This window comes from Ursus arctos, unplaced genomic scaffold (assembly GCF_023065955.2).
Source record: "Ursus arctos isolate Adak ecotype North America unplaced genomic scaffold, UrsArc2.0 scaffold_21, whole genome shotgun sequence".
Taxonomy (NCBI): Eukaryota; Metazoa; Chordata; class Mammalia; order Carnivora; family Ursidae; genus Ursus; species Ursus arctos.
The window spans coordinates 7,496,204-7,514,088 of record NW_026622886.1 but is presented as its reverse complement, the minus strand read 5'-3'; the positions used below and the strand labels follow the sequence as shown (position 1 = coordinate 7,514,088).

Sequence of the window (17,885 nt, the reverse complement as noted above, 5' to 3'; positions counted from 1 at the left end):
CTCTGCCTCTCCCACCACTCGCCTGCTCTCACTCCCTCTAAAATAAATAAATCTTTAAAAAACTGAGCAAAGGATTTGAACAGCCATTTCTCAAAGAGGATATACAGATGGCCAATAAGCACAAGAAAAAATGCTCAACAACATCAGACACCAGGAAATGTCAATCAAAACCACAAAGTACCACTTCACACCCACTAAAACGGCTAAAATAAGACGACAACAAGTGTTGTGAGGATGTGGGGAGACTGGAGCCCTCATTTGTTACTCGTGGAATTGAAAGATGGCGTAACCACTTTGGAAACTGGTTCTGGGGGTTTCTCCAAAAATTAAGCATCAAAAGTTACCACTGCTGAGCTCCTCAGGAGTCCCACTCCTAGTCAGACAGCAAAGCTTATCCAAAAACCTTCACAGGAACATTATCCATAACCGTCAAGAAATGGAAACAACCCCAATGACCACCGCGTCACGAGTGGATAAACAAAATGCAGCCAGGCGCTGGAGTATTACTGGTGATGCGGATAAATGAACCACCACCACCTGCTACGATACGGATGAACCTTGGAAACATGGTGCTCAGTGAAAGAAGCCACTCCCAGAGACTAAATCATAGAAGACACCACTTCTATGAAATGTCCAGAACAATCAAATCTACAGGAACAGAAAGATGAGGGGTGCTGCCAGAGGATGGAAGAAGGGGGAAACGGAGAGCGACTTCTCATGGATACCAAGGTTTCTTTGTGAGGCGATGAAACGGTCTAATATTAGGGAGCATGGATGGTTGGACAAGTCTGCGAATACTAAAAACCAACAGACTGCACACATTTGAAGAGTGAATGTTACAGTACGTGAATTAAATTCCAATGCTCACTCATTTGCCTGAGCTGGGACGTGGCCTGTGAGTTTGGGGAGGGAAGAGACCTGGTCTGCTCAGCAGTTTCTGGGCTTTGTTCCCTAGGGAGCTGCGTTGTACAGCGAGTGGTCCGCCATGTTGGGAAGGCCTGCAATTGTCAAGGCTGGCCTCCACCGGGAGGGAAACCCAACTAATCGGGTTGAAAAAGAGCCTGACCGTGCCCACATTTGAAAAAATGTCCTACAGCTCAGAACTAACTGCAAGAAAGAGGGTATTTCATTCTCCGTGTGCAACTTCTGAGTCTTCTTTTACATTCAGTTCCTAACTCAGGAAAGTAAGAAATAGTTTTAATGATTCCAAAATCAGCCAAAGGCCAAGAGCTTCCAACCTATTCTCCTTTGTTCACAGGGAGATTTAGCAGGAGTTCGGCAGATGTTACGGACATATTTACACCAACGGAACTGCACCGAGGGAGGGATAAGAACTTCAGAATTTCTTCTTCTTCACAAAAAAAGATAATTTTCTCGATATAGGATTCGATGTTATTTAATTTTATTTCTGTACAACATCTAAAATAGTCTTTTACACCAGTCACCAATTATATGCATTTTGGGAGCACTGCTTTAAGCCCATGAGAAAAGGCTTCGACGTGAATAGGCCCGCACATCTTCATACACGACAGCTCCCACATAGCGTGCCGGGGTCTGAACAATACAGACATTAAGTCTGGTCTATATTCAGACCGGATCCCACTTTTACAACAAAGGAAGAAGCAAGTGCATGTTTCGTCCTCGGCAGAGCCTGCAGACTTGGCTCATAATGAGCAATGCTCCTGCTGCCTCTGGTTTCCTTAACTGCTCCCCTGTTCCAGGCTGGGATGCAATAAATATGGTAATACAAAGAGCAAAGATGATTAAACCCCAGCTTTCTCCCTGCTTTTCCTTTCTTATCTTGTCAGGAATGTGCCACAGCCCCTACAAGGCAATCCAGGGTCTGCTTTTATTAAAATATACAGGGACATCTGAGCTGAAATAATCCTTAATTATTAAGTTTACAATGGAACTGCAATTTTAGAAAAAGAAGGAGGCTATGACAGCACCTCCAATGCTCAGTGAATCTGTTACACTTAAGAGATTTAATAGAACTCGTGGCAAAAAAACACAGCGGCCAGAAGGATGGTTTTTCGGTGTGAGCTCTTGGTTTGAGGGAGGACGAGTGGCATTGATAATGTGGGAAGATTCAAGGACAAGTCAGTATCACAGCAGAAAAGCTCTCCATGGGGGAAGAACAGAGCAACTTTCAAAAAAAAAAAAAAAATCAAAAGGCCTTATGGCTTCCAGGATTTGGCAGAGCCAAGGTTAGAATCCCAGGAGCATCAAGAACTCCCCCGTGACCTTGAACAAGCTACTGAACCTCTGTGAGCTTCAGTTCCCTCATCCATTTGTGGGGATAATGGCATCTACCATTCCAGGTTGGGATGAAGGTCAAATACGATGGCCTACGTGATGCTGGGTATCTGAACTATACAAAGTATTTCTCCTTGGTCTTACGTGCATGCATGACCAAATTGCATAGATGCCTTACCTGTTCAAAGGTATCACCTGCCCAAGGTACTTTCTCTTTTCCCTAGCTTTGCTGGGCTATAACGGACAAAAACTGTATAAATTTAAGTTACACATCAAATATATTATAAACATTTAAGGTGATGTATTTATGTATGTATACACTGTGAAGTAATGACCACAATCAAGCTAATTAACTTAACCCACCTCACAGTGACCCTTTCCTTTACTCCATGTTTTCCTAAGTCTTACTAGAACAGGAATGTCCAAGCCTTTATTTTATTTAAAGTAGACTCCACACCCAGCATGGAGCCCAATGCAGGGCTTGAACTCCCGACCCTGAGATCAAGACCCGAGCTGAGATCAAGAGTTGGACGCTTACCCGACTGAGCCACCCAGCACCCCCCAAGCCTTTAAAACCACTATTTACTTCATGCTCAGCACCTCAAAAATACATACTTTGGTGGAGGGATGAAGGGGTGATTACAGAGAGCACAGTAATGATAACAATTCTCTACATGGTCACCCAAAATTAAAAATAAAAAGAATCATGATACTCAAAAGAGTAACTTTTCTTTCCCCCCAATGGCGAGCTCAGACTCTCAAGTTAGGCCGGCTGGGTACAAAGCTAGCTCTAGCATCCTCTCTGTGACCCTTAGCATCATCTGTAAAATGGGGATAATTATAGTACGCACCTCATGGAATCCCAGGAGCATGAAATGCATTAATACCTGGAAAACACTTAGAGAGCTAGGCTCGTGTCTGTTCAGTACACAAAATACAGAAAGGTCTCACATAGATTATCTCTGATGACAGTCCAACAGGGCTCTAGGAGAGCTTTGGGAACAAACCAAAGCTCTGAGAAGTACAGAAACTTCACTAGGGTCACCCAGCTCACAGCTGCTAAGACCAGAATCAGAAGCCACGCTGTTTTATTCAAATCCTTGGTTCTTCCTGTCACAATCTAGAAACTGCTTCTATGGTTAGTTTAAGCCTCAATGAGCAATAACACAATTAGAGGCAGATACTGGGCACAAATATGCTGTTTTATCCTCCATGTTCTTCAGGGGCACAAGTTTAAACAAACAAACAAACCACCTAAAACCCAGCTGCTTGATATGCAAAGTAAGGGAAGTCACCCAGCTTCCTCCTGCCAACAGGGCTGTGGAGTGTGAGAATAAGGAGATCATCCTCGCAAACAAATATTAAATTTTTACAAGCTGGTCCACCTTCCTGCCCAGGAAGTAAATACCTAGCTGCTAAGTAATTTTTTTTTCCTCTGCTCCCTAAAAAGCTCGGTTTCCTTGGAGAGCCGCTATACTTCCCAGTTTATCTGCAAACGGGGTTGGAGTTATGTCCCCTAATTTTTCTTTAAATATGCTTCCATCTAGGTAACACAGACACATAACATGCTATTTTCCAGCAGGTAAACCCTCGTTCACATATATCTTGTATTTACTTTTTTCTCAACCACTCTTTTTCTTTATCACAGAGGCTGCATAATGAGATGGCCAAAAATACATGTAAAGACGAGACAAAAAACAAGATCACCTTTCTTTCTCCTTCTCCACACACAGCACAAAGAACTCCATTTCTAAACACGGTCTCTGCCAGTCTTTCTGCCACCGATATTTTGACCACGGTTACGTGGCTCGTGCTTACACAGGGGAATAATGTTATGCATATGCTTTGAAATGTGTTGTCATTTACATCATAAAATACAACCTGTCCACATTAGGACATACGTTTTAAGACCAACCGAGAACATGGCTTACCACAAAAGGGTGGTCCGCTATTCAGTCTTTCTGTTCTTTTAAGTATTCAAAATTTTTACGATTATAAACAGTAAGTCATAAAAGTCTTTTTTGGTAGTCAGGATTATCCTTTGAAGACAGAGTCCCTGAAGTAGTCATATAGGGTCAAGGTCTTGGGCATTAGCACCATAGAACTTCTTTCCCAAAAGATTATAGCAATTTCCAGTTCTGGTAGGAGTTTATAAGAGTGCCCGGATATCACTCTTTTACCATCTTTTAAACTAGAGCGTGCCCACTGTCACCAGCCACACCACGGAGGTAAAATGGATTGGATGTTAACACAGCAAGCCTTAAATGAAAATTTGCTGAAAATCTTGTCTGGAAGATAAAGCTAATTGCTGTAATTAACAATGAAAGCCAAAAGAAGCATCCTACCACTATTATTATATTATTATTAACATTAGAAAGGTACTTCATTTGCCAAAGCATTTTATAATCATATATTGGTTAATTCCCATAACGTGCCTCAGAAGCAATGAAGGTATTTATAGCCGGACCTTCTGAGCGAAAAGTCTTTCAAAAGTCCTTTTGTCTTGATACCTCAAGTCATTATCACCAGCACATCAATTCGCAGACCTTCTCATTTGTCGAACTGCAAGGATGGGAGGGACTGAAGCGGTCATCTGAACCAAGATCAAGTAGTCAGTGACGTGGCATGCAGAATTTTCCTTACGCGTACTAAGAATCTGCTTTCTTCTCAACTCCCCATGCCTCCACGAGAGCATGGCATGCCATCAGCGGCCAATTATAAATCTGCTATTTTTAAACGTAACATCTTTGTGCAGCACAGTGACTGTAGGAGTGGAAGTTTACACTCAATGGGATTCCTTAGGGTTTCAGCAACTACTGGAATGATCTGATTTGTAGCTAAAGTGACAGCGATCATATTTACGCCCAACAACACCGAACATTTTTATGGCTTTAAAATTTGCCATAATTGAGAAAGAGCACAAGTGACTATCTGTAATCATGCAAATACGCTTTTCTAAAAAAGGGGGCTTTTCCACCCCCCCTCCAATCAGGGAGGGATCGGAGTTCTTTAGTGGTGACAAGAAGTAAACACAAAAAGGTTGAGAACCACTCATCTAATTCAGTGCTCAGCAGACAAAACGCCTGGTTTCCAGCAGCAGATGAAGGTTGCAAGAACCACAAGGAATCTCAAAAACGGCCCAGGAGTGAGGGTGGTGTACAAAGCGCATCTCACTTCAAGTCAGAGACGTGAGCTTGAGCCCCGCGCGGTCATTCGTTATTTGATAACCCATCTCCTTCTGTGACGCGCCGCTGAAATCCCAGTGCCAACTGAGCAGAGCTAAGAGGAGGGAACGGAGAGCCCCTACCGCCAGCCGACAGTGTTCTCTACTTGGTGGTTACTCATTTCCCCCCTTTCCCCACTTCGAGGGATGGGGGTGGAGGCAGGGAATCCCCCCACTCCTGGGTGGGGAGCAGATCTGCTAGCTGACTATAAGCACAGCAGGGCACCAGGAAGAGACCCACCCGGGTGAGTTCAGTACAAACAACTGAGCTAATAAATTTTGTCTTCAACCTAATCAATTCTGGGGTGCAGGGATTCACAGCAAAAGTTAGTGACCTAGGAACTAAAGTCTAAAGGGTTAAAATGACCTGCTGAAAGTCACTCAGCTATAGTGTGGCATGAGTGTGTTGTCGAACCAGTCTGAGCTAGATCTGTTAGTTAACTGGTCGAATAAATAGATCCTCAGGTTATTTATTAATGAAGTTTCCCAGATTCACTAGTTAAACAAGTAAACATTGACTGAGCATCTAACACTTGAGAAGTCCTTCCCTAAGATAGGGAGAACACAGAAATATAAGGCATGGTTTCTGTTCCCAGAAGTCCCATATTCTACTACAAAAGACATAACGTGAATAAATAAAAAACAATGTACTAAGTAGAGTGATAGAAAGGTGCACAGGGTATTGTGGGCCGGGAGAAGGGGACCCTGGCCCAGACTGACAGGTACAGGTGGGCCTCCTGTTAGAAGGATAAGGAGTTCGCAAAGTTGGGAGGGGAAAGAGGAGGGAGGAGGTGAGAAACAGACAAACAGAGCAGAAGACAACAGGCAGGGCACACCCAGGAGAGGGTGGAAGCTACAAGCAGCTCAGTGTTGCTGGACAGTAAAGTACCAGCAAGGAGAAGAGAGAGGAAGCATGCTGAGAATAAGAGCAGGTCCTGATGGTCTGTGTGCCACAGTAAAGAGGCTCGATTCTCCCCCTCCATAACGAGAAGCCAATGAAAGGTTCGAAGACCTCAGATTTGCCTTTCTGAAATACCACCTGGCCTTAGAGGCTGGATCTGTGGGGACGGGAAGGCCAAGTGCAGGAGAGAGAACACGCAGACCTCAACTGGGCCAGGTGCAGTAGGGATGAAGAGAAAGGGTGGAATTAACAATGCGAAGAGGGAGACCCCCAAGGGCATCACAGAGGGGCTGGGTGGGGCTCTGAGAAAGCAGAACCGATGGTTAGTTTCTTGCACGGCTGGCCGGTCTCCGGTGCCCACCACACTTCCCATCTCTGCCACTGCTACTGACCGCTAGATTCGGGCACTAACTTCACATTGGTCTTTGTATCGTTGAGCTCTAAGAGCTTTTCACCACTATTCCTACCGCTCAGAACCTTCTGGATCTTAGCTACAGCCTGGTTCGGCTGCATCCAAACCCTTGGTAAGGATGTTAGAACAGAGCCAAGGACACTGGCTAGAACCACAAACTCAATTCTGGATACACCCTCAATAGATTCTAGATATTGATCAAGCCGAACAGTGAAAACACAGAAGAAAGTTCCTGTAAAAAAGTAGAAGCAAATGGCAGGAGTTTAACTTGGACAAGAGATGACTCGGGAGAGGCAGGCTCACTTTCAGGTGGAAGAGGAACCCATCCTTCATAGGGCTGTTTCCACGGGGATCCACTAGGACGCGCAGACATCAGCTACGGTTTGGAAAATTTTGGTCTAACATAAGGCAGGACTTTCTGATGGTTAGAAATGCCCAGACATGGGGGCGCCTGGGTGGCACAGCGGTTAAGCGTCTGCCTTCGGCTCAGGGCGTGATCCTGGCGTTATGGGATCGAGCCCCACATCAGGCTCCTCCGCTATGAGCCTGCTTCTTCCTCTCCCACTCCCCCTGCTTGTGTTCCCTCTCTCGCTGGCTGTCTCTATCTCTGTCGAATAAATAAATAAAATCTTTAAAAAAAAGAAAAGAAAAGAAATGCCCAGACGTGGGAGGGGCTACGTTGGAACAGAGTAAGTAACCTCTATGAGTTTGTCCTAACAGGGCTGTCCTAACAGAAAACCACACACTGGGGGAGCTTAAACAACAGAAACTTAGTTTTTACGGTTCTGGCGGCAGGAAGTCTGAGGTGAGGTGCCGGCAGGGTTAGGTTCTCCTGAGGCCTCCCTCCTGGGCTTGGAGATGGGCATCTTCTCCCTGTGTCCTCTGTGTGAGGCTGTCTCCCAATCTCTCCTTATCGGCACACCAGTCATACTGGACGACAGTCCATTCATATTGCCTCAGTTTAATTGACTTGCCTCTTTAAAGGCCAATCTCCAAACACAGCTCGAATTCTGAGTTACGAGGGGGGAGGTCTCCAACACATCAATTTTAGGGAGACACCGTTCAGTCTATCACACAACCTGTCAACAGGGACATGTACACAGAGAGTTCTGGTGACTGTCAGGCAGGGGAGGCCAATGAAGAAACCAAAGCCTCAAATTCGGGTGTCCCTGAAGGTCCCCTTAGGTCTAAGAGCTACAATCCTAAAATACCGTGGGACAGCCCCTCATTGCTCCCGTTAAACATTATTAACACAATACTCTCCCCAGGGTTTCAGACAAAAATCACATTTTCACAGCAGCTTCGATGATGGATGAGAAATGTTGCTCTTCTGTACCCCCTCCCCCAAGGAAGCATGCAGGCCAGCAGTCATACGTATGAGTCACACGCACGAGCCGCGCGCTCATGCCTCACGCACCAGCCCGCAGAGTACTGCGGCCACCCTTACCTGTGAAACAGGACAGACTTGACCAAGGTGACGACATCGCGGCTGGCGTTATACCCGGCACAGACGATAGCAACGTGGATTGTCTGGGAAGCAAAGAACACAGGGCAAGCAGTCAGACAGATGGAAGAGGGCCTTCCTGGTGCTTCCGACCACGTGGAAAAGAAAAATCACCCTGATTTCTTGTGAGGATCATTAGAAAACAAAGGACATAGTTTGCAGCTGTGGAAAATAACTTGAGACAGTTTTATTAAGGCCTTTTTAATCGGTTTATGGGGCTATCATCATTTGAAAACCATTAAGGCTCTTTGCAATTGCATTTTGGGGATGAGAGAAAGGGCGATCGGCTCAAATAGGCAAACAGTGAGTCCCCTACCCCCACGTTGGGAGACCGTGACAACTGGTGACAAGAGAGAAGAAAGAATACAACCCGAAAGAAAAAACTGACAGTTAGGGATCTGAGACTGAGAAGCAATGGCTCGGAGTTGGGAAATGTTCTCGCAAGATGTCTCAGGTTAGGGGCACCTGACTGGGCAAAGAGACCAGCGAACATCTGTGAGGGTTCATCTATAACAAGGGGCCCAGCTGGGTCATCATTCCAAGAACTGAAGACTCGCAGAATTGAGGGGAAACTTACAGCGCATTTCATCTGCGCAGTCAAGAGAACAGGCCCCAGACATGAGCCCTGGCTCCATCCTTTAGCCCAGGGTGACCCTTGGGAAAGTGATGGCATCGGGTGACTCACGGTAACACAAGGGCCATGACACATCCTGCAGGAGGTCATGGAGTACATAGGGAATAATACCAAGAGCAGAATATGGTGCTGGGCACGCTGCCTTCCAACCACAGCAGAGATGGTCTCTAGAGCTGAGCTTCCCAAACGGGGTCCCTTGGCACCCCGGTGTGCGGTAAGTGATTTATAAGAGACAGAGTCAGTTATCTCTTTAAGCGAGCTCTCAAGGCTACCAGGCAGGGCTGGCTCCCTCCGGCTGGGTTACCAGCAACTTGACAAAGATTGAGAAGCCCTGCTCTAGGCCATCCCGTACAGAAAGTCATCAGCTTCTCAAAACAGCTCGAAGAATGAAGGGTTCACACGTCTCGATGTATCTTTGACCGAAGTGCAGCCTTCCGTGAACTGAACCCGGCCTCCTAACAGCCACCCACCTTGCTTGGTCCTGGGAGGACTGCAGAACAAGGACGTTCCCTCCAGCACCCAGTACCTCATGAAACTACTCACAGCCCTGTCCCCACGGCACAGCTTCTTGACGCCCCGTTATCCTAATCAGCAAGTTCAAAACACAGTTCTGTTGATTCTATGAACTACTTTTGCAACTTCCTAGGAGTCTAGAATGACTTTAAAGTAAAAAGAAGAGAAGGGGAAGGGAAGAAAAATGCAGTTCTGAAACCCTGGCCACTCCCCTACACTCCCCTTCTAGGGAAGAATCCCCTACTCCCCTTTCAGGACAATGACCCCTGGTTCCCAGACCTACTTCACCACCCCACCCGGGACATCACTAAGGGAAGTTGACTCAGGCTTAGAGAGATGGGATTCGAATTCTGAAACAGGGACTCTTCACCCTCATAGTACATCAGAAACACCAGAAAGATTTTTAAACTACTCCCTGTGAACCAACCCCACCTCAGACCAATTAACTCACTATCTCTGATGGCCAGGATCTGAAATCCCTCTGCTGGCAGGTAGCAGTTCTTGACAGGAGGCAAAAATCACCCCCCGCCCCGCCCTACCCAAAACATCCGACAAAGTCGGGAGTCATTTTTGGTGGTCACTCCTGGGGGTGTGTGGGGCTATGGCATCGAGTGGGCAGCAATCAGGGATGCTGCTTGACCCCCTTCCAGGCACAGGGCAGCCCCCACAACAGAGAATTATCCTGCCCCAAAGCTCACAGGGCTGTTGTGAGGAAATTCAGCTTTCAGAAAGAAGAGGGGGTGCGGGGAAACTCAGACCCACGAGCTACCAACTCGACCTCGTCTCACATAAAATTAGACCCTATTATGCATATCTTAATTTCCCCACCTGTAAAACGAAGACACCATCGCTCATCTTTGGATATTATCTCCCAAAGACTCAGGATGAAACACTATAATGCGGAATGCAACTGTCACCGTTTAAATCACGAAGGAAATGAAAAGGAAAACGCCTGCATGCAGGAGACATAGCCAGGAAGGGGACAAGAATGGATAAAAGCTGAATCAGGCTCTTTGGAATCACAAATATTTAAACACGCGGCCCCGGGAGATCAAACTTTGTCTTGGCTTCAGGGTTCAGGGGCTTTTTAAAATGGGCCCATTAAATGTAAGCACAAGCGTGCACATTCTCAAACATTTTACATAATTTTCCAATCTCTTTGGTTTCATCCAATGCACCTGCCACCATGAATAAATTCATCTGGAGCTGTGGCAGCCAGGCCCTGTCACCCAGGAACGCAGAAAATCGGAGCGCCGTGAACATGTCCCAGGAGTTCGGGATGGCCCCAACTTTTGTGGGGACAGCAGTGAATGTGAAGAATGGGACAGGGGTTAGGGGTTCGGAGTGAATGGGGGACTGGGATGAACATTCCTAGAGAGTCACAAATATGGTCTCACCACCATAACTTGGTCTGGAAGCTACGAAGTCCACGTTTCAAGTGTTTCAATGTAGTGACTTAAAGAGGACCGACCAATGGCCACAACTACGGGGACAGTCCTCTCATCAGAGTAAAGGGTCTAAGTATGAGATTCAGTGACCACTGGCCACTCACCAAGCCTTCCTCCTTATATTTCATATAGATGTCTTACTTGCCTTTATGGTCACAAAGCTTGGATGGGGGTTGGGGGCAATGATCTTATCTGCTCCTCTGAACTCACTCTTATTCTTCAATTCACTCCGTGCCTGAGCGCATGACCTTTACAGACTGAATAACTGGGCTCCCACTGCCTCGGGTTTCTGGTTGAGTTTGATCACTTGCAGGCCTGAGAGCAGGCGGAAAGAGGTCCGATCCCCTACACCTTTCAGAAACCCTCTCCCAGAGTTCCAGCTCGCCTGGGCCCCAGAAGGCCACCCGCCTCGTGCCCTCCGGGCCCAGGGGTTGTAGTGACTCCCTCCAGGGAGCTCCACCACCCTCGCTGGCTCCCACGTCTGTGGTCCTGCCTTAAAGCCTTCCCAGCTCGTTTGAGTGTGCCATCGGTTTCCTCCTAGGGCCTGACCAGTTCCAGTGACCAGTACCAGGCGCATTGGTCCTGGTGGCTGGAAGGAAAGGACACGTGGCTCAGAGGCATTCAGAGAGAAACTGCTGATCCTTAAGGTGAAATGAGGCAGGAGAGCACTAACAGAGCAAGCTGGAGAATGTGTAAGTTGTGTTTATAAATTTCAAGCAGCTTGACAAAGTTCTCAGACACACGGACCACAGGTTCTTTCTAAGGGAGCCCACAGAGCTTCCTGCTTACTCCCTGCAGTCCTGTCTCTGATGCTTGGCACACACCCACGAGCTGCACCTGAAAGCATGACGTAGTCGAACGAGGGCCAAGTGAGTGACGTTTACTTCTGGGACCTGGAAGGAGGATCCAGGCACGACATGGGCATTTCTGCGGTCCCTGATACACCAGGCACTATGTTGTGCTCAGAGGACAGAAAGGCGAATCGGTCCCCCTGGGGTCAAGTGACGAGGGAGAAAGACGGCTAACCAAAGAGTCCCATCAGAGACTGGGAAGCCTCCATGACAGCGAGCTCAGTGTCCTTGCAACCCAGAGGAGCCTGTGCCACCTAGACGAAGAGGATGCCAGAGAGCTTCTAGGAAGAGAGGGCATTTCAGGGACCCGACCAGGGCCATCGTCACTCCTGACATTCAGGGCCAGCTGGGATTTGTAGCTCTCTGCTTGTCAGCCTTCAACATGGCCAGAAAAAGAACATTCTCTGTGTTCTGCAACCCCCTTGACCCCACCCCAACACACACAAGAAAAATCTCCATGGGGTTGTTTTCTCAAATAGGGGTGCAGGGAAAAGAAGTGCCAAAGGAAATCCAGAAGAAACTAAGGGATGGCAGGCGAGGTGGGAGCCCGGCAGAAGTGACCAGTACTGTGCCCAGCTGTGCTGCCCCAGCGCACCGGGAGCAGGACACAGAAGGCCCGGGACTCCCTGCAGGGCATTCTGTCGGGGGCACGACTGAGTGCGAGCATCTCTATCAGGGAGACTGCTGGTGGGGGGGACAGAGGGGAAACCCATTTCAACACCAGTATCTGTGCTGTGAAAAGTCAGGCTCAGCCCGCCTTCCGAGGACAGCAGCAGACCTCTGTGTTTGAGGGGAGGGGAGGCAGGCCTCTTGAGGACAGGTAGCAGCGAGAAGCACACGGCCAGGGACAGAGGCGGAGGTGGCTTTGTGGGGAAAACCCAACCAGAGTGAAGAGATCTGGTTTGAGTGGCAACATCAAAGCTAAGCTGCGGCCGTGTGACCTTGGAGCCATCACTTAATGTCCTGGGGCCTCCTTGGCTTGTCTGTAAAATGGAGATAAAAATGGGCACCGCACTGGGTTGCTGTGCGTATCTGACAAGCGAGTGCAAGGTGTCCCTAACGAGCAGATGCTGTTTACAGAATGCCTGAACAGCATACGGAGAAGTTGTTCAACAGCTTTGTGCCTTAACTCCCTCCCCCACACGACAGGGACATAGCACTACTCATCCTCCAGGGCCTGTTGAGGACAAGTGGCTCTCAAATTCCGTGTGCATCACGATCCCTGGAGGGCTGGCGTAGACAGAGCCGGGGGGGAATGGGGACTCGTTCCCCGAGTTTCTGATCCAGAGGTTTGACCTGGGGCCTGAGGACCGCCTGCATCCAGGTGATGCTGACGCTGCCGGTCCAGGGACCACACTTTGAGAACCACTACTCTAGTAAGTGCTTTGAAGAACGTCGGGTAAAAACTCAACCAGATGTTACTGTGATCATACTGAGAGTATGAGGGGTGTTCCAAGAACTTGTTTCTAATACCTCTCCAGTGGAGAGCACCTTTCCTGCACTTGTATAAAAGACAGCACCCATCACTGTCCCCAGGTCCTAGAACTCAGAACTCTCAAGATGAGGACGAGGCAAGGGAGGAGGACTCAAGATGCAGACTTTTTCTGTGCAAAGAACAAAACCGTGGAAATCAGGAGAGCTGGGGGGTGGCTGCAGCTCTAGCTCTGGCCAGCTGTGTGACCCTGTGCAGATACCTTAACCTCTCTGATCCTTAGTGAATCCTCTCTACAAGGAGGAAGGTAGAATTTCTCTATATAGTAATACACAGGTGACACTTTCCAAGACCCCCAAAGGACGCCTGAAACCGTGGACAGTACCGAACCCTATATATACTTTTTTCCCCCCTACAGATGCATACCCATGATAAAGTTAAAAATTAGGCACAGCAGGGGATTAACAACTAATAATAAAACAATTATGGCCGTATACTGTAACAGGTTACGTGAATGTGGTCTCTCTCAAAGTCTCCTACTGTACCTCACCCACCCTTCTTGTGATGACGGAAGAAGGTAAAATGCCGAGGTGCTGAGTTACAGTGAGGGAAAGGACGCGGGCATTCTGACACAGCGTCAGGCTACCAAGGACCTGAGGATCCGTCAGGAGGAGAATCAACTGTTTCCAGGACAGCTGACCATGGGTAACTGTAACTGTGGAAAGTGAACCATGGCTAAGGTGGGATTCCTCTACGGAGTCCTCCTAATATCCAGGGTTTTCCAAAATTCAAGATGAAGAGTGAGGCAGGGTGGTGACGTGTGTTGTCCAAGGTCCCATGGCTCAGCCAGTCAGTGGCGAATTGAGGGGCTGAATTCAGAGTCCTGTTGTTAAACCCGTACTGCTCGGTCTCAGTAAGACACAAGTGGAACTATGAAAATGAAAGAAATGCATTGCTGATGAGCCACCTAAAATCATCTTACAAACATCCAAGGCACCTCTAACTCTTTTGGGAAGCCGGTGATAAGAGTATTGTCTCCTCTAAATACTAAACCATGGCCCCAAAAGACAAAATTATTTCAACTCTGTAGGAGACAAAAGGAGACACCTCCTATTGTGTTGTCGATATTGTGTTATCAATATTGTGTTATCAATATTGTGTTATCAATATTGTGTTATCAATACTGTGTTATACTTGAATTAAAAAATTAAAAATAGGGGCACCTGGGTGGTTCAGTCACTTAAATGTCCGATTGTTGGCTTCAGCTCAGGTTATGATCTCAGGGTTGTGAGACTGAGCCCCACACTGGCTCAGAACGGAGTCTGCTTGGGATCCTCTTCCTCTGACCCTCCCCCTGGCTCATGCTCGCTCCCTCTCTCTCTCTCTCAAATAAACAAAAATAAATCTATAAAAAATTTTAAAATAATTTACAAGTAAGGGTAGACGCCTCCTGATTGTAATGGCAGCCAAGCTGTCAGGGGCTCAGCAAGGAAGGGCCACACTTCGAGTGGGGACTTCGAGCACCTTCTCCATAGTCAAGGCCTAGTAAATGGAGAACATATGAATGAAACACCCCCCCCCCCCCGCCCCCACATTCTCCACCCTGCATACTTCCGGCCTGCCTTAGGGCTTCCCTGTGTGACAAAGAACATAATACCCTCAGCGGTCAGAAACCCAAATGCTATGCGGAGAACATACGAAAAGGGAGAGCCTGATTTTAGGGTGGGTCAGCAGAAACTTAACTGCTACAGAAGACTCATGTCTGGGGAAAGTAGGCTGTCTGAACGCAGCCCCATACTGACCCGCCACGGACGGCACGTGCCACGCTCCTACCTACAGGATGACCTGCCTGACCCACAAAGCCCATACACGTTGCCGAAACACACCACCATTCTGCAAGTGTAGACGGTGCACCTTCTCTGTGGCCAGACTCCCTCACAGGTGCGAGGGAAAGGCAGGGAACCAAAGAGGGAGGCCAGGCTGCGGGGCAACGCGTCCACAGGGAGAAAGCTGGGGAGTAAGCCAGATCTTCTAGAGAGCAAGGGCCTTTGCAAGAACTTAACTTTTCCTGCGTGTGAAGAGAGAAGCCCCTTGAGGGTTCAGAGCTAAGAAATGGCAATGATCAACTTCTTTTTTAAAAGACTTATTCGAGCTGCTAGTTGAGAACAGGTTATCTCTGTGTGCATGTGCAGGGGTGGGGGGAAGGGAGCAAGGAAACCGGATGCAGAGAGAATAGTCAGGAGGCTACTGCAACCCCCCCCCACCCCCCCAGCACGGTGGACGCTGTGATAGGCTGCCCAAATGCACTTCAGTGAGGTCCGTGTTGCCTTGGGGGCCAGGAACTGCCTGTGCAGAGAGCCGCCTCCCCTGGGGCAGCCCGGCCCCAAGGACCGGCCCTCGCAGACTAAGCCAGAGGTGGTGCGGCACAGGGAGACAAAGGTGGAGGTGCGAAATGGCCACAGGATGTATTCCTTCAAAGTCCTTGGTGATCTGCCTGCAGTAGGCTTCTCTAGCAGAGGAGGGAGAACAGTGTAGGGATTAAGATTTACAACCTGTGGCGGGGATGTGGGGAAACTGCACCCTTATGCGCTGTTGCTGGGAGCATAAAATGGTGCAGCTGCCGTGGAAAAGAATATGGTGGCCCCTGGAATAATTAAAAACAGAATTACCATATAACCCAGCCACTCGACCTCGAGGTATATATCCAAAGGAACTGAAAGCAGATCTCCGAGAGAGATGCGCACCCATGTTCAGGGCAGCGTTATTCACAGTAGCCAAGAGGCAGAAGCAGCCCAGGTGGCCCCCGTCAGGTGAACGGATGCACGAAACGTGGTCTGGACATACGGTGAAATATTATTCAGCCTTAACAAGGAAGGGAATCCTGTCTCATGCTGCAGTGTGAACTTGGAGGACATCGTGCTAAGTGAAATAAGCGAGTCACCAAAAGACAGGTACTGTTAGATCCCATTTATATGAAGTATCTACTGGAGACTAATTTACAGGAGGTAGGATGGTGGTTGCCAGGGTCTGGGGTGAGGGGAGGGAAAAACAGGAACGCTGCTGTTTAATGGGTAGAGCTTATTTTGCGAGATGAAATCGTTCTAGAGATCTGCTGTACAACAAGTGAATATACTGATCACTACTGAAATGTACACTTCATTTCTAAGAGTAAATTTCATGTTACATGGCTTTGTTGTACCACAGTTAAAGACAAAAGAGATTTGTAAATGTGAACCCACATTTTTCAGCTATGTGGCCTAAGCTCAGGCTTCCCTAGTTAGAAATTCATGATTGAGTCCGGGAGCTAACACGTGTACAAGTGCAGCGTCTGCTACCAGATTCTTGCACAAAAAGTGAAAGCAGACGTGATCACCAACGCCCTGCCTCCTCTTTGCACGGTGCTCATGCTCTGATCAAGCTGGGGGACTCACAAGGTTTCCTTGCTTCCATAATGTGCTCTCAGTTTAGGGTGCCCTGGTGCTTCACCTCACTTATCAACCTCCTCCCCATCTTTCAAGATACACCAGCACCTGCTGGGAACTCAGTGTCTTCATCTATAAAAAAAAAGGGGGGGGTAAAAACTTGTCAAGGTCTGCTGTACAGATTAACTGAGATGATTGACGTAAAGGGATTAGAGCCTACAGTCGGGTATGATAGGAGATAGACATCAGCAATCAGCATTAATTACTATTCCTGTAAGAGTCTGGAGTATGCTGAAGGCTCTACATTCAGAGCCTGGAGCCTTAAATAGTCCTGAAAGTCAGGCATCAGTTTCTTTCCTTCTCCCTTACCCAGCTCTCCTTCAAGTAAGGATTGGGATAGTCTTTCTCCCATGGTTGAAAGGAGGGCTTTCAGAGCTGCCTGACTCCCTCTGCTGTGTCAAAGCTGGTGCTGCCTTCATCCTTCTCCCAGACAAGAGGGCAGAAGACACAGGAATGAGGAGATGAGCCACTGGAATCATTTATTATTGGGGCCAGGGGAGCAACTGTGCAAAATTAGGACAGACCCTTTATTTTTCACCCCTTTACCATCATCATCTTTAAAATGAGAAGGTTGCAACTTTATTTGTTGCTGTTAATGGCACATTTTCAAAAATAAAACGTAATAAGAGAGCATGATACAGAAAGCAGATCAAGGCAGGACTCCTCTGGAGTAAGCGCAGACAGGAGGCTGGGGGAGACGGGGCCCCTTTCCATGGCCATGGTGTGGTAGCCACCTCCAAGATTGTCCCCACAGATCCCTGCCAGCGTGTGCAGCCCTGGAACAGCCTCTCCTACACTGTATCAGCATCGGTCTACAGGACCAACGGAGGTTGGCAGAACTAACAGTATATGACATCCAGGGCGAGGTCGTACAGAGGATTGTGGCCTCTGCCTGGTTCATCCCTTACTCGGGGGACAGGGAGCTGCTGCAGTGTGAGAACACACAAGCCAGCCTATGGACCTGAGGTCCCAGCCATGTCAGCGTGCCATCTCCAAAGCAGATCAAGCCCCAAATGACAGCCACCCTCGCAGACATCTTAACTGCCACCGCATGACAACCCTCCGGACACAAGGTACAACTAAGCTGCTTCCAGATTCCTGATTCTCAAGTGGTACGATCCAAGAAATGCTTGTTATTTGAAATCATTAGGTTTTGGGGACAACCTGGTAGGAAGCAGTCAGTAACCACTAGACCCAGGTAGGGGAGGTAACCTAAGTAACCACTATAG

The 17,885-nt window shown here is 48.0% G+C and overlaps 1 protein-coding gene across 5 annotated transcripts in view; it reads right to left on the bottom strand.

Moving 5' to 3' along the window:
* LARGE1 (LARGE xylosyl- and glucuronyltransferase 1) overlaps nt 1–17,885 on the bottom strand; it is a 516,017-nt gene that overhangs the window by 262,438 nt on the left and 235,694 nt on the right. For all 5 annotated transcript variants that reach the window (XM_044384456.3, XM_026499721.4, XM_044384455.3 and 2 more), the window contains one exon: nt 8,240–8,322. In XM_044384456.3, coding sequence (XP_044240391.1) covers nt 8,240–8,322 — 83 coding nt within the window. The remainder of the gene's footprint in view (nt 1–8,239; nt 8,323–17,885) is intronic.